The following is a 14,867-nucleotide window of genomic DNA, read 5'->3' on the forward strand; positions in this document are numbered from 1 at the left end:
CATAGAGTTTAACATTAAATTCAAAAGTGAAATGTTATCTTTATCTTAATTTTTCCTCTTGTTTAGAACAGCATTCTGTTACTATGATTTCCACTGTCAGTCATTTAAAAAAAGTAATTAAAGAGTTCCCTTCCAAACTGTTGGCGTAGGAATCAATTTGTCTACCACCCATCACTGACCAATTTGAACCATTGGATAAATTATGGAATATTTCTCTTCCTCAGATACTGGGAAGTTAGGTTTTTTTCTATTCCAGCTCTGTTAGGAATGTAAGTCACCTAACAGTTATTTGGGTTGGAAATATATAAACTAGGATAGACATTTTAATACTATATCTTTAAGAGAATGCTAAAACTGTAATTGGGTGTGATTCTGCAAATGGCCCTAAGATGGAGCCAGAAACCTGGGTTGTTTAGTCTCAGTGAGTATCTGTTCCTTCTGTTGGAGAGTGTTGCTGTTCCTCCTAATGACTGTTACTGATCGTTGATGTAAGTCTGTTACTGAACTGTTTTTTGATACTGGACTTTGATATTTGGATTATCCCTGAACTGAACACTGACTGCTTTACCTGTGAATGACTTGGACTGCTTGTTTGGACTTTGCTTAAATGTTTATTGGAAGTAAAAACCTACATTTGCTGTACAGTGTATCTGTGTGCTGTGTGTGTGTTATTCTTCACTACTCTCACTATGTCTCCCTGTATGCGCTCATTCTCCTAATGGGGAATTACCTCAACAAGCTCCATGCATCTTTGCACATTTCCAATTCAAAATCGTCTAAGGTTACCTATGGGGATTAGAGATGGAGCCAGGGCCAGATGTGAACGTGCAATGCCCATATAGCATTGAAAATCCCCCATGCTGAGTTTCCGGTTTGTCGGCTTCGTGAGCGGCAGGATTTGCGGCTGCGCGATCCCTGCCGCGCTAGCCGTTTTGGGGCTCCGACCCAGGCGGGTACGGAGCTAGGCTGCCCTGCAGGGGCAGCTGAAGGTAGGGGATCCGGAGAAGGGTTTGGGGTGTTGCAGACCCCCTCCCGGCCGGCAGAACCCCTTTTCCCAGGACGGTGCAGCGGCGGTCCGTAATGGCCGCCACAAAGAAGCTGGCAGCCGGGTAAGAATGCGCAGGAGGAAGTGGAGAAAGTGCTTGAGAGGAGAAAGTCTTTCTTGGTTCCTAGGACTCTAAGACATATTTAACAAAATTCCTGAAAAGTATGACTTTCTGAATGATACCTTCGAGAAGAGGAAAAAGCGGCAGTTTAATGGTGCTGAAAGGATAGCTTACCCTCTTTTTACGGAATAAAAAGTGAACATTAAGAAACCTATTTTTTTAGGTGAAAACTGGCTCTAAGCGGTGAGTGGGAAAAGAGAGGACTAAAAAAATATTTGTATGCTAAGACCTTGTTGGAGGAGATGCCTTAAGGATTAAAAGACTAAAATATATTGCAATAAGATTTTAAGAAACAGATTTGGACTTTCTTTTTCTTTAATTGATACTACCCCAGGAGGAGAGAGTGGGAACTCTGTCTTGGTTTGGACTGACTGAGAACTTTGGGATTGTCTTATTTTTCCTTTGGAATATTCTGGCTGTTGTAAGAGAAAAGAAAAGAAAAGATTTATAATGGCTTCTTCTATCGAGGAACTGAGAAAAGATTATGAGCAAGCAAAACAAAATGGTAAAGCTGGTTTGAAAGAAGCCCTTCTTTTTTTAGAAATGGCGCTTATTAATTATCAACAAACATTGCAACAGATGAAGACAGCAGAAGAAGAACAAAGAGAGGAAGCCATCTTTAATAAATCTCAGAACTCGACCAAGAGGAAGGAAGAGAAATAAAGGATTTAAGATTTAAAAAACATTTAAGAAAGGGAAAAACAAGGTGCAAAATCAATATAAGGATGGTAAACAAAAGGGAAGAGGAATACGACAGAGAAGAGAAGCCAGTAAGGCAGAGGCTAGAAGAAGGGGGCTAGAAAGGTTTGTTGGGGGAAGAAAAGAAAGGGAAAAGGTGGAGAAAAGCTACAAAGTTTTGAAATTAAATGAGAAAAAAAGAAATTTTTTTAGGGATAAAGGATAAGTATAATTTCTTCAAAGAGATTTTGCAAGGTACATAAGATGATATTGTAGTATTGTATCAGAAATAGAAAATTTAAATGGCTTGAGAGTTGATAAGAGATTAAAATGTTGGAATGTTAATAATGATTGGTTTGAAAATATAATATGAGGGGAGATTTAGAATATTAAACTTTAATTAAAGAGTTTATTAAGATTATGGTATTGATGTTATTATAAAACTTTCATTATAGTATTTTGTTTTTAATATTTAAATCTATTGCTTAACTATGTATTTAATTGTTTTAGATGTATTATTCAGTTAGAATGTACCAAGCAAAATCGGATTGGGTAGTTTAAAGATTAATTTGATTAATTTAGTGGGGAGATAGAAAGGCATCATACCCTGATTAGTGATTTCAGGAGAAATTTCTTTCTTTTTAAAAGGAATGAGACAAAGGTATAATAGAGAATGGACAAAAGATATAAATATAATGACTCAAATTAAGATGATTAATTAAGATAGAATCAAGAAGAGTGAAATATGTGGAGAGGTTAATATAGAAGACTTAGAATGGTAAATAAAATAAGTAATGATATGTAAGATGAGCCTGAATATTATTGAAGTCCATGAAAAGAGAGATACCTGGGTCCAAGTTACTTTCCAAAAGATCTTTTTATGTTTTGTGTGTTGTGTGATTATGTTGTTTTTTTGGGGGAAAATTAATAAAACCTTGTAGAAATATAGAATGAGAATAATGGTAACTAAGTCAGAAAGAAGTAGATGAAATAATAATAATAAAATTGAATAAGAGTGAAGAGAAATAAAGGGAAATTGGATAAGAGGTTTTTGTATGTTTATATGGAAATGGTTTAAAACAGAATTATAGTTTATCTGACTTGTTAAATTTATAATGGAAAAAGGTTTAAACATGTAATGGATAATGATGACTTGTGTGTTTTGAAAATCAATAAAACTTGTTTAAAAAAAGAAAAAAGAAAATCCCCCATGCTTAAGTTCTGCTGGGAGAAGAAAGCTAGATAAGGTGCATTGAAGCCCAGCAGACAGTTATGGGACTACTAGCTAAGCTCTTTGAGACACCACAGTTGGAAAGCTTTCTTGCTTTTGTAGAAAGTTGGATCCCCAGCCCACTGACCAACTAAATGGTAAGATGGGGTATTTAAATCAGGCAAGAGTTTGTGTGTGAGTTAGACACGGATAAGAAAATGTCAAGGATCAAAACTGTGTTAGCACTGGTAAAGGCCAAGTGTTATGCTGCAACCTTTCAAAATACTGACATACGCTATGTCTCAGCATCTCTGGGGAACCTTTTGGAAACAATAACTGAGCAATTTCAAGTTCAAAGACTCCGGAGAATCTAGTGCCATTCAGTTCTTCAGATTAGAGTAATGGGGATGCTAACCTCATTAACATTCCCCCCCCCCCAAAAAAAAGAACCCAAAGCAAAGCAAATGTGGAACATTCCTTTCATTGAAGAGACATTGAATATTATTGAAGCAGCAGCAGATTTTGTGTTTGAGTCATCCTGCTCTGATGGAGTGACAGAGTATTAATCATGGCAATGTCAAAAGCAAGCACCTTCAGCTATTTATCATCACACTTTCCAGGAGAGGCAGAAAGCCAATACCAGAAATGCAGAACAGCTCTCCTCAATAGGGCGCTAAGCTCCAGTCCCCATCATCACCAAGCAGCAGAGCTGTTGGCTTGAATGTTGGGTGTTATACTGATTTGTATTCTAGCTCATTTGAAGGTTGGAGCTCAGTTGTGGAAGAGACTGAAGGAAAATTATCGGTCCCATTAAATGAGAATCTAACCAAGCAAACCAAGAACACAAAGGTGCTCAAAAGACAAAATATATTTCTCTGAGAAAATGTAATTTTTTTTAAAAAAGGATGCAATTCAATTATTTTTCCTCCCACACAGAGTGGTTTTTTTCAAAGAAGACCTGAACTTTCTGAATATTTTTTTTTTTTATTACAAATGTTTCTGTGTTGGTTAGGTGGTGCAACTTGAAGAAATGTGCCAAAAACATTGCTTGAAGATTGTGTACCATCAAGTCATTGTCGATTCCTAGCAACTACAGAGATGGATTTTTACATTAAAACAATTCAAATGAACAAAATGAGCAACAAGATTGCGAAGCCAGTATTAATTATTAATACGATCAACTTAAATTTAACATAATCATAATGCTAGAACTCATAACATCTCATGATATCTTATGGTGTATGCATTTCATTGCCAGGCTGGCTGTTGTGTTGGTGTATGTCAGCAGAAGGTGAGGGGGAAAAAATGGAGAGGGGAAGCTCAGGTATGGTCTTGAGGTGCAACCTCTACCCCCTTTATGGAAGATGAGCTGCCCTGGCTGCTAGCCATGACTCTTGTGGAGCAGATGGAGGCAATATTCTCATTGGCCAACCGACTATATAGGTTTGGAGATCTTGAGCCTGAGGAGGGGGAGTTTCTGGAGACAATATTGTGGGAGAGAGGGGGATGGGGAGAGAGGGGGACAGCTGCTACCACCTTGTGCTTGTTTGTGTGCTTTGCTGCCAAGTGGTGACAGTCTGCCATGAACTCAGGGAAAGGTGGATGGGAGGGGGAAATGCTTGGGGGAAAGTGAAAGTAATTTCTGTATCTCCCCAAGATGCTGCTTTCAGGTCACCCCGAAAAAGACAGCTGCATACCAACCTAAGTTTGAAGTGTCCATTCTAAAAACATCTTGCTTGAACCTGATTGGTCATGGGGGAGGGAGAGTTGATGATAGGAGGCAGTTAAGGGAGGGAAAAGTTGAGCTGAAGAGATTTTGGCACACAATTGTCAGTTCTGGCTGTGCATTACTGGAATACACCTGATTTCTAATAAAATTATACTTTTCTCAACAAATGGAAACAAGTATTTCTATTTAGAGGTTTAAATGCTGACAGGTCTAACAGTATATGGGGGGAATAACACATTGCTATGTTTGAACCAAGTGCAGGAAAGCAGAAGTCCAGGCAGTTCAAATGAATACAGGTTTATTGTATGCTAATGCTCTCTACAAGAATCTAAATTACTAATGGTCAAAGCAAATTGGCAGATGATAAGAGTCAAAGTGAACTGGACTTAGATCTCTTGTGGGCATGAAGGGAGACTGATGATGTATTTGACCCCTCCCTCAGGCTCAGCTTGGTCATCTCCTACATCTATGTTGCCTAAGGTATCAAAAGAGATAGAGAGCTTTTAAAGAGACTGCATGGAAAATTGGTGTCTGGAGAGAGACATCTGACCATTGGATGGGATAGTTACCATTTCCTGGTCCCAGAGAGAGAAGAGTATGAACAGGGGTGGGATTCTACCAGTTCGCACCTATTCGCTAGAACCGGTTGTTAACATTCTAAGCACTTCGGAGAACCGGTTTTTAGAAGAAATTACTGGCCTAATCCTGTAAGGAAGGCAGGAAGGAAACATTCTGGTGTTGCTTACAGAAACTGCCTCTCCGTTAACCCTCATTACATTCTTGGCAGGACTAGACTTCCTGTCTCAGGAACTTCTCTGGAGTTTTTTTTCCTCCTTTGCTGGTACTTTGCTTGTGTGGAGTGACCTTTCAAAGTTACAATGGCACTGAAAAAAGTGACTTATGACTGTTTTTCACACTTATGACTGTTGCAGCATCCCCACAGTCATGAGAGGCCAGGTGAGGAGATGTGTGCCTCGATGTGAGTGATGTTGAGTTGGCCACGCCCAGCTAGTAATATGACCACGAAGCCGTGTCCACCCAGTCACATGACCACCAAGCCCACCAACTAAGCCACGGCCACAGAACCGGTTGTTAAAAAATTTGAATCCCACCCTTGAGTATGAAGATGTTCATTGGAGACTTTTCTAGAAGAAGAGAAGTGAAGATTGAGCCACAGGATGTGGTTCACCCAAAACCAAAGACCGATGGGGACAAAAGGAGGTAACTGCCTGCGGAACAATGCCTTAAGTTCTCAGAGGGGCCCCAGACTGGGAGACCAGGAAGAAGATCCAGATCCACCATCCCTGGAATGTTAATATAGAGGCATAGCTAAGAAAGTTCCAAAATCCTAGGATGAGAAGCTTTAAGCAGACTTTTAGTAGCCCAGCCAATTCCCTTCCTAGCCTTTTCTCCTAATGAAACACTGAAGAAGAAGGAGAAGGAGAAGGAGAAGGAGAAGGAGGAGGAGGAGGAGGAGGAGGAGGAGGAGGAGGAGGAGGAGGAGGAGGAGGAACTTAGTGACTACACAATGGAGTAGATAGTGGCTAGTAAATAGCCTGAGGAGAAAAGTAGAAAAAGTTAGAAATTGGAAATACCACTAAATAGTTTGGGTTTTTCGCTATTAATTCCTGTAAATTCTGAAAAAGCCTCCACCATCAATGTTTCTGGGAAACAACTGTTGTCCTTAAAGACAGATTCTCCCACCCAGCTATTAAAGAACCTTCAGTCACGCTGTGAGAGAAATTCAGCAGTCAGTCATCTGAATTCAAGAACATCTCCCATTCTTACTCCCCGGCTCTAAATGTGTGTTTTTAAAAGGTTCTTGAATACAGGTTAATAATCACTTGCTCGGCAATCACTTTCAGACTTATCATGGTGTTGAACAAATAGTAGTTACAATCAATCTTTAGAATGCCAGTTGTTTCACTGTCCCCTCGATCACCTGATTACAATTTCCACTGTGAAAGCAAAGTCAGTGGGGAAGCTGGCAGGAAGTCAGAAGTTGGGGTCTTGTCAGGTCCTTGCAGGATGAAGGCAATTCCAGCAGTGCTAAGCTGCAGAGTTATGGGATGCGGTGCTTTATAATTGTGTTGCTTAGCAGTGCTAATTCCAGTCCTAGCTGCCATGTTAATTGAGAACTACCTGTACTTGGACCGAGGGTGTAGAACTTAGATCTGGTTGAAAGGCATTGCACAGGATGGGGGCTCCTACAGGAAATGTTTGCCTTTGAATATCTTTTCATAGCACTTCAATCATCAAGCAGTCTCCACAGGCACACCTGTGAATAAATGAATAAAAGTGTGGCAGTAAATGCTAAGGATCTGGAACAAATTTATCTATCAATCGATCTAACTGCATAGTGTTGCAGTGGTAGGGAACTGTTGTAGAAGTTCCTTGGATTAATTTCTGCTTTAAATAAATGCTTTGAAATGTCTAAACATCTCCTGGCTTGTATTGAACAACATGTAGCAGTTATTTGAGCGGTAGTACAAGGTAGCTTCCTACAACCTTTTTGAAAGAAAAGCCAGAAATGATCTGACAGTGAATATAATTGTCACATCTCTCTCTCTCTCTCTGGAGGACTGAAATAAAAGCAGGTTGGCTTCAGAAGTGAAGGAAGAGAAAAAAAATTATTTCTATGAAACAAACAAGTTGCTTTAAAAGCAAAAAATATTCCAGTTTTTTTTTAATTGACACAGAAAGAGAGAGAATGGCAAAATGAATGCTATCAGATGTAAGAAGGGACCAAAATCCACATTCCATATATTTCTGCACTGATGGCATAATGTAAAAATAGAGCATAGTAGCTATAACATGGTATGGAAGACAATAGTAAACTTTTGGTTAAATTCCATCTTATGGGCTTGAATTTTGCCAGAGAAGATGGCAGAGAATCTGCTGAATACCACATCTGGAGCTCCCCCTATAAACTATCTTAAGCTTGGGAAGAAAAGACATGATATAAATCCAATAAATACTTCCCCCAAAAAACCATTTTCATCTCAGTCTTTTGTTTAACTACATAGCAACACATATTGTAAATGACCCAACCCAATATCTCAAAAACTGAAGCAAGGTTAGCTGTTTTTATGATGGGAGAGCACCAAGTCAAGAAAATCTAGGTTTATACATTTGTATAAACCTTTATACATTTGCCGGGGAAGTAAAAAAAAAATCCCAGAAGAAAGCTGCGATGAATCATTCGTCTTGCCAGAAAGGCCAATGTCCATGAGCCTTCTGAGCATTAGGTTTTACTGAGGGAATGGACCCCATTCCATTTCTCAGTCTAGAGATGTTCCAAAATATAATCATTAAAATATAGGCAGTCCCTGCCTGTTAGCTTCCAATTTAAAGATATCAGACATGAAGAAAAGGGATGAAGAGGGAACGGAAGGGAAGGGAAGGAATTGGAAGGGAAGGGAAAGGTTGTTTTAGGCACTAATTTTTTCAAGTCGAATAATAATTTACCCTAGACTTTGGGACCTTTGGGGCATAAATGGGATGGGACGGGAATGGGATGGGATGGGATGGAGTTCTTACCAGGACCAACTGGAATAGAAACTGTTTAATGAAGCAAGAAACTTGAGGAGCTGTCCTTATACGAGAGCAATTTGAATGGTTTTTCTTCTCTTTTCACTTTTCTGTAGCCTGCAGAAGTGTATTGCAGAGGGGGAGGAGGTAAAAAAAAATTCCTACAGCACATCAAGTGCAATAACAAGCCCACCTCTTTTATACATATGTGTGCTGTCTGCATAAAAAGGGCAGGACTTCACTCACAATGCCACACTTGCCATTTGCAGATTTTGTCTTCCTCCAATAGACCCTACTGGTAGCCCCATCTATCAGTTACGATCAGGGAGCTGTAGCTTCTTGGTCACAAAATCCGGTTTTGGCATTGGCAGCATGAAGAACCATTTTTAGGAACAACATACATAATTGGAAACAAACACATGGATGGGCTTGTTAGCAAATCCACTTCCCCCAGATTAGCATCCTTGCAACTAGGAGATTTGTGGTCCAGAAGGACTTATCTATAATTCAACAGTTTACAATTGCTGGATAAAATTTGGAAGCACATTCAATCAGGTGGTGCGGTTTAATTTTTTGAGAGGGAATAAATGTTTTAATTATAACTAAAATTGGAAGCCCACTATAGGATTGAGTACAGAGAAGCTGACTAGGAATTAGGAGTTAGGATTTGTACCATAATCTGATATAGAAACTCTTTCAGCTCCCGACTGTTTTCAAATGTCTTACCTCTCTGTGATGCAGTCAGACAATTAAGAGCAATTTGAAATCAAGTCCAACCTCTTGGATTTTTATTTTATTTTATTTATTTATCTTGTCAAGTGATTATAAGATAGCAGGTATAAGTATAAGCATAGTTATGAATACATGAAATGGATACATACAGTATAAGAAAAATAAAAAAGAAACAATAGGACAGGGACAGTAGGCATGTTGGTGCGCTTATGCACGCCCCCTACAGACCTCTTAGGAAAGAGGTGAGGTCAATAGTAGAAAGTCTAAGGTTAAAGTTTTTGGGGTTTGGGGAAGAAACCACAGAGTCAGGTAGAGTATTCCAGACATTGACCACTCTGTTGCTGAAGTCGTATTTCCTGCAATCAAGTTTGGTGCGATTAACCTTGAGTTTGTATCTATTGTGTGCTCTTGTATTGTTATGGTTGAAGCTGAAGTATTCATTGACAGGTAGAACATTGATAATATATAATTTTATGTACTATACTTAGATCAGACCAAAGGTGGCATAGTTCTAGGTTTTCTAGGTCTAGAATTTCAAGTCTGGTGGCATAAGGTATTCTGCAACCTTTATCCCTACTCTTCCTACTTTTGGGGTAATGCAGGTAGTCTTCAACTTATGACCACAATTGAGCCCAACATTTCTGTTCCTAAGTCACACAGTTCTTAAGTGAATTTCACCCCATTTTATGACCTTTATTGCCACAGTTTTAGGTGAACCACTGCGTTATTAAGTTAGTAACATGGTCGTTAAGTGAATCTGGCTTCCCATTGATTTTGCTTGTCAGAAGGTCCCAAAAGGGGATCCCATGACTCTGGGACCCTGCAACTGTCATAAATATGGCTCAGTTGCCAGGCATCTGAAATTTTGATCACATGACCATGGGGATGCTGCAACGGTTGTAAATGTGAAAAACGGGTCTAAGTCACTTTTTTCAGTGCCGTTGTAACTTTGAAAGGTCACTAAATGAACTGTTGTAAGACAAGGACTACCTCTAACACAGGGGTGTCAAACTCATGTTATCATGGCGGCATCACGTGATGTATCGTGACTTTTCCCCCCTTTGCCAAACTGGGCGTTGGCAGGGCCAGCATGTGACATATCTGGCTCGCAGGCCACGAGTTTGACAGCCCTGATCTAACCTTTTAGGTCTGGTCTCTTCATTCAGAAAAACATGATTAGCCAAGCTTATCAACTACATCTCACACCCTCTTTATTTCATTTATATCTGTAAGCCAGAATATATGTGGGTTTAGAATGTAGCTGTTCTAACTTCCCAGGAGCATTCAAGCATGTGGGTAGCTGCTACACAGCATGGTCTCTGTTTTCCTGACTGAAATACTTAATGGGGGCCATTATGAGGATTGAGGCATGCAGAGATTGGAAATTATAAGGAAGGATAAACAACTGGCCTTTTGCCACCAAAAAGCCACCTTCGCCCAGAGGGAAAACACCAAATCTGGCTTCTTCCATCACTGAGATCATTATAGGGAGTATTTCCTTGAGATCTGTTATTCAAGAAAGATAGCTATTGTTTGTTTGGATTCTGCCTTTATTATTTTTACAAATACTGTAACTGAAGACTGGGAACATATCCAGGTGGGCTGCTACCAGTTCTCCATGGTTCACACGAACCGATAGCTAATTTTATCATTTTTAATTACCTGTTCAGCAAACCGGTAAATCCCACGCCTGGCTGGCCCCTCCCAACCCGCCCCTCCCCTCCTAGGAGTCCCCACCTGTCCTGTTTTGGATGCTAGGTAAGTACAGGGCCTTCCTGGAGCTCAGGAAGGGCAAAAAACAGGCCTCCCAGAGGGCCTCTGGAGCCCGGGGGAGGCCATTTGCACCCTCACAGGGGCTTGAGGAAAGCCTCCGGAGCCTGGGGAGGGTGAAAAATGGGCTTCTGCAGGATCTCCGAGGCTCGGGGGAGGCCATTTTCTCCCTCCCAGAGACTAGAGGAAAGCCTCCGGAGCCCAGGGAGGGTGAAAACGCCCCCCCCTCCCGTGGTGCAGGAGGCCGACTAAGCCACACCCACCATGGCCATGCCCTCCTAGCAACTGGGCAGAGAACCGGTTGCTGAAATTTTTGAAGCCCATCCATGAACATATCCAACATATACCTTCCTCCTTCTATCTTCCCCACAACAACAATCCTGTGAGGTGGGTTGGACTGAGAGAGAGTGATTGGCCCAAGGTCACCCAGCTGGTTTTCATGACTAAGGCGAGACCAGAATTTACGGACTCTCCTGATGTTTTAGTACATTATATTCTTTTCTGTGAACTTTGTCTTAAGGTCAGTGTTAAATGAAGAAGATATTAGGCATGCAATGTAATTCACTTTTATGCAGTGAAAGATGGATTTTTCTGCTTTTTTATTTCTCTACTGTATCTGTTGACAACAATTGCTGTTATTATTATTTTATTTTGGGCCAATTTTGATAATTTTGTACAGAAAGAAGTAAACAAAAGGCTTGTTGGGTGTGAGAAGGAAATATAGTGGTTTTGCATATTTGTGCCATGCTCTAAGCGTTCTCTGAAAAGTATACTTGGTAATTCCAGTGTGGTTTTGTCTCTATCATCCTCCAGCACAACCAAAGATTGCAACTTTTTGGCTCTCTTTTAGATTTCCTGCAGCTTGCTAAGTAATCCAGCCCAAAGGATGATTCATTTAATTCATGACTAGTGGACAACAAGCCAAGACATACTTCATTCATTTTTGTTTTCTCTGCCTTTGACATTAAACAAAACTCATTTCACCATATTTCTTAACTTATGTCAACATTGAATTGCAGTTATTTTTAAATGCAGCTCTATAAAAATTCTGGGTTCTTAATACAATTTGGTGAATGTGTTTTGTATTCAATTTTGTCCAGTATAGATATGTTTGAAAATAACTGTATTTGTGCTGAAAATTAATTTCATTCCACTTAAATATTAATAAAGTTGATGTTTGCTTCATAACAGATAACAGAATTGGAAAGTTGGAGGTCTTTTAGTCCAACCCCCTCATTCTAGACAAGCTTCTTTTTAACAGCCTCCAGTGATGGAGCCTCCACAACTTTTGAAGTCAAGCCATTCCACTGGTTAGTTGTTCTTACTGTGAGGAAATTTCTCCTTAGTTCTAGGTTGATGCTGTCCTTGATTAGTTTCCATCCATCGTTTCTTGTCTTGCCTTCTGATGCTTTGGAGAATAGGTTGATCCCCTCTTCTTTGTGATAGCCCCTCAAATATTGGGACACTGCTATCATGTCACCCTAGTCCTTCTTTTCACTAGACTAGACATACCCAATTTAGCAGAATTAAAAGATGAGAATAGAAGAGGCGGAAATGGATAGCAAATAATGTATTTGTTTTTCTGTTACAGAGTCCAGGACTTTGTTTTGCTTGATAATAATGATTACCCGTTTTCTTTCCAGAGCTCTCCCTACCATGATGCAGTGGGTCCAGGCTCAGACACCAGGTGAAAGTGGCATCAACATTGTCACCGCAGACTTTGTAGAACTTGGCGACTTTATCAGCACAATCATAAAACTCAACCAAGACTTGGATGAAGGTGGAACTGATACAACCTGATAGTACTGTAATGTGTCACAACATGCGCCACAGTTGAACTTTTTTTCCAGTTGTGTTAGGTTAGGTTGTAATCTTGTAACCACAGATTTTGCAAGCACATGCTGAACATTATCATTTTCTTTTGAAAGTGTCGAGGAATTGGACAGAATAGGCAAAAAGGGGACATTTTTATAAGTTGTAATAATTTCCTGACATTGATGCAACTGTATTTCTTGAAACCTAGTCAGGATTTATTATTTAAGTTATCATAATTCAGAAAGCCATTAATAAATATTCTGCCAGCAACCAATGTGCTTTTGGCCATACATATGATTGTTGCTAAGCTTGATTCATAACTGGCAGCCATTTACTGTCTTTTATGCAATAAATTCCCATTGCTATTAGGAATTTTGCTAATGGATGAGAACTGTGTATTATCATATCAAGGTGTAGCATCTGCCAGTGTACTCCATTAATTAATGTTGAATTAATTGGTGGCATTAGCTTGGTTCTACTCAAGTGGAAGGGATAGGCCATCAATATTAAAGACTAATACCAATTTAACAAGTTGTTTTAGTTCCACTGTCTATTATGTGCACATTTTCTGGAAATCCAGAACACATTGAATATGTTTTTTTCATTTTTCTTTTTTTTTTTAAAAAAAGGAACATTACATTGTTAATCTAATTTTGTCTTCTTGCAACCGATGGACAGTCTGCCATTGATTATTGGGTAAAAAGGAATAGAAAACATTGGACAGTGGCATTAGAGTGACACTATAGAATGGCGTTACCGTTATTAGAGAGTGGCCTATTTTTCCCTTTTACTGCATAATTAATCTTTTGAATTACATTTAAATATATTTTGTTGAGTTATTAAACTAAATCATGATTACTTATGGATCAGTGACCACCAATAGTCACATAGAGATAAATCATATTTACACAGCATTCAAAAGAGATAATTAAAAAAATATGAAAAAAAATCAGACACTTTTCCAGCAACCAATATCCAGATAAGCAGGGATTATCATCAAACAAATAATCAAACAGAAAACAATATCCTAATCAGGAACTACCAAGGAGAACATCCCCCACCCATTAACACTGCAGAGTAAGCTCTGTATATAAACAAGGAACAAATCCCATATTCACTCACATTAATGATGTTACCTAGTTTGGTAATGAAATGTTTGCAAGCAAACAAGCAATTTTATAAACCAAGCTCATACTTTAAGCTGCATATATTCTCTTGTATTTGGAAGACTGCCAGGATATAAAGAATAATATAAGGTTGGATCTATATTTAGCCACGCTTACAGAGATTCATTGAAATCATGAACTGATATGTCATATTGATTTCACTGGATCATCTATCAGCCTGACTAGGTATAAATCTTCTCCACTATTTTTTCGTAGAAACTCAGAATTTATACCTCCAAATATGATTTTTGATAACACATAAAAGCAGCATACCCTTCTTTTCAGAGAAAAATACTTTTCCAGCTTGTTCAAAGCAAAATATATATGCATCTCTTCAAGAAGAGCATAAGCAGAATAGTTCAGTAAGCATTAATAATACGAAGCTAATTTTTCATTGTCTGAGTGAAAGAACATTAATGAAAAATCTATCTCAAAAACAACCTGTAGTAAATCACAATAGAAACTTCTCCCACTCACTTGCCTCATAAGGGAATATCCAAATGCTAAGAGATAAAATAGTGGAATATGTTAATTAGGAGTGAATAACCTGCAGCCCTTTTACCTGTTATGCAAATATTAGTTCCCCAACACAAACTCAGTTGCTATGACTGGAGAAGATTCCACAATGTTATAGAGCAATGTTTCTTAAGCTGAGCAACTTTAAAGTGTGTGGTGGACTTCAATTGCCCATGTTGCTGGGAATTCTGGGAGCTGAAGTCCACACATCTTAACAGAACAGAAGAACAGAATTGGAAAGGACCTTGGAGGTCTTCTAGTCCAACCTTGTGCTCAGGCAGGAAACCCTATACCATTTCAGACAAATGGTTGTCCAATCTCTTCTTTAAAATTTCCAGTGTTGGAGCATTCACAACTTCTGCAGGCAAGTCATTTAATTGTTCTAACTGTCCAGAAATTTCTCCTTAGTTCTATGCTGTTCTCTCCTTGATTAGTTTCCATCCATTGGTTCTTGTCCTGCTTTCAGGTGCTTTGGGAAATACTGTAGGTTGACTCCCTCTTCTTTGTGGCAACCGCTGTGTCAAATCACCAATATCAAACCTTACATCTAATAT

The 14,867-nt window shown here is 39.1% G+C and overlaps 1 protein-coding gene across 1 annotated transcript in view; it reads left to right on the top strand.

Moving 5' to 3' along the window:
- PLCXD3 (phosphatidylinositol specific phospholipase C X domain containing 3) overlaps nucleotides 1-14,597 on the top strand; it is a 96,495-nt gene extending 81,898 nt beyond the window's left edge. Inside the window, exon 3 of the mRNA XM_026666322.2 lies at nucleotides 12,460-14,597. Coding sequence (XP_026522107.1) covers nucleotides 12,460-12,616 — 157 coding nt within the window. The 3' untranslated portion in view covers nucleotides 12,617-14,597. The remainder of the gene's footprint in view (nucleotides 1-12,459) is intronic.
- The last annotated feature ends 270 nt before the right edge of the window (nucleotides 14,598-14,867 follow it).

This window comes from Notechis scutatus, chromosome 2 (genome assembly GCF_049901735.1).
Source record: "Notechis scutatus isolate UNSWTSFEM ecotype Mainland chromosome 2, rNotScu1.2, whole genome shotgun sequence".
NCBI classification, from domain to species: domain Eukaryota; kingdom Metazoa; phylum Chordata; class Lepidosauria; order Squamata; family Elapidae; genus Notechis; species Notechis scutatus.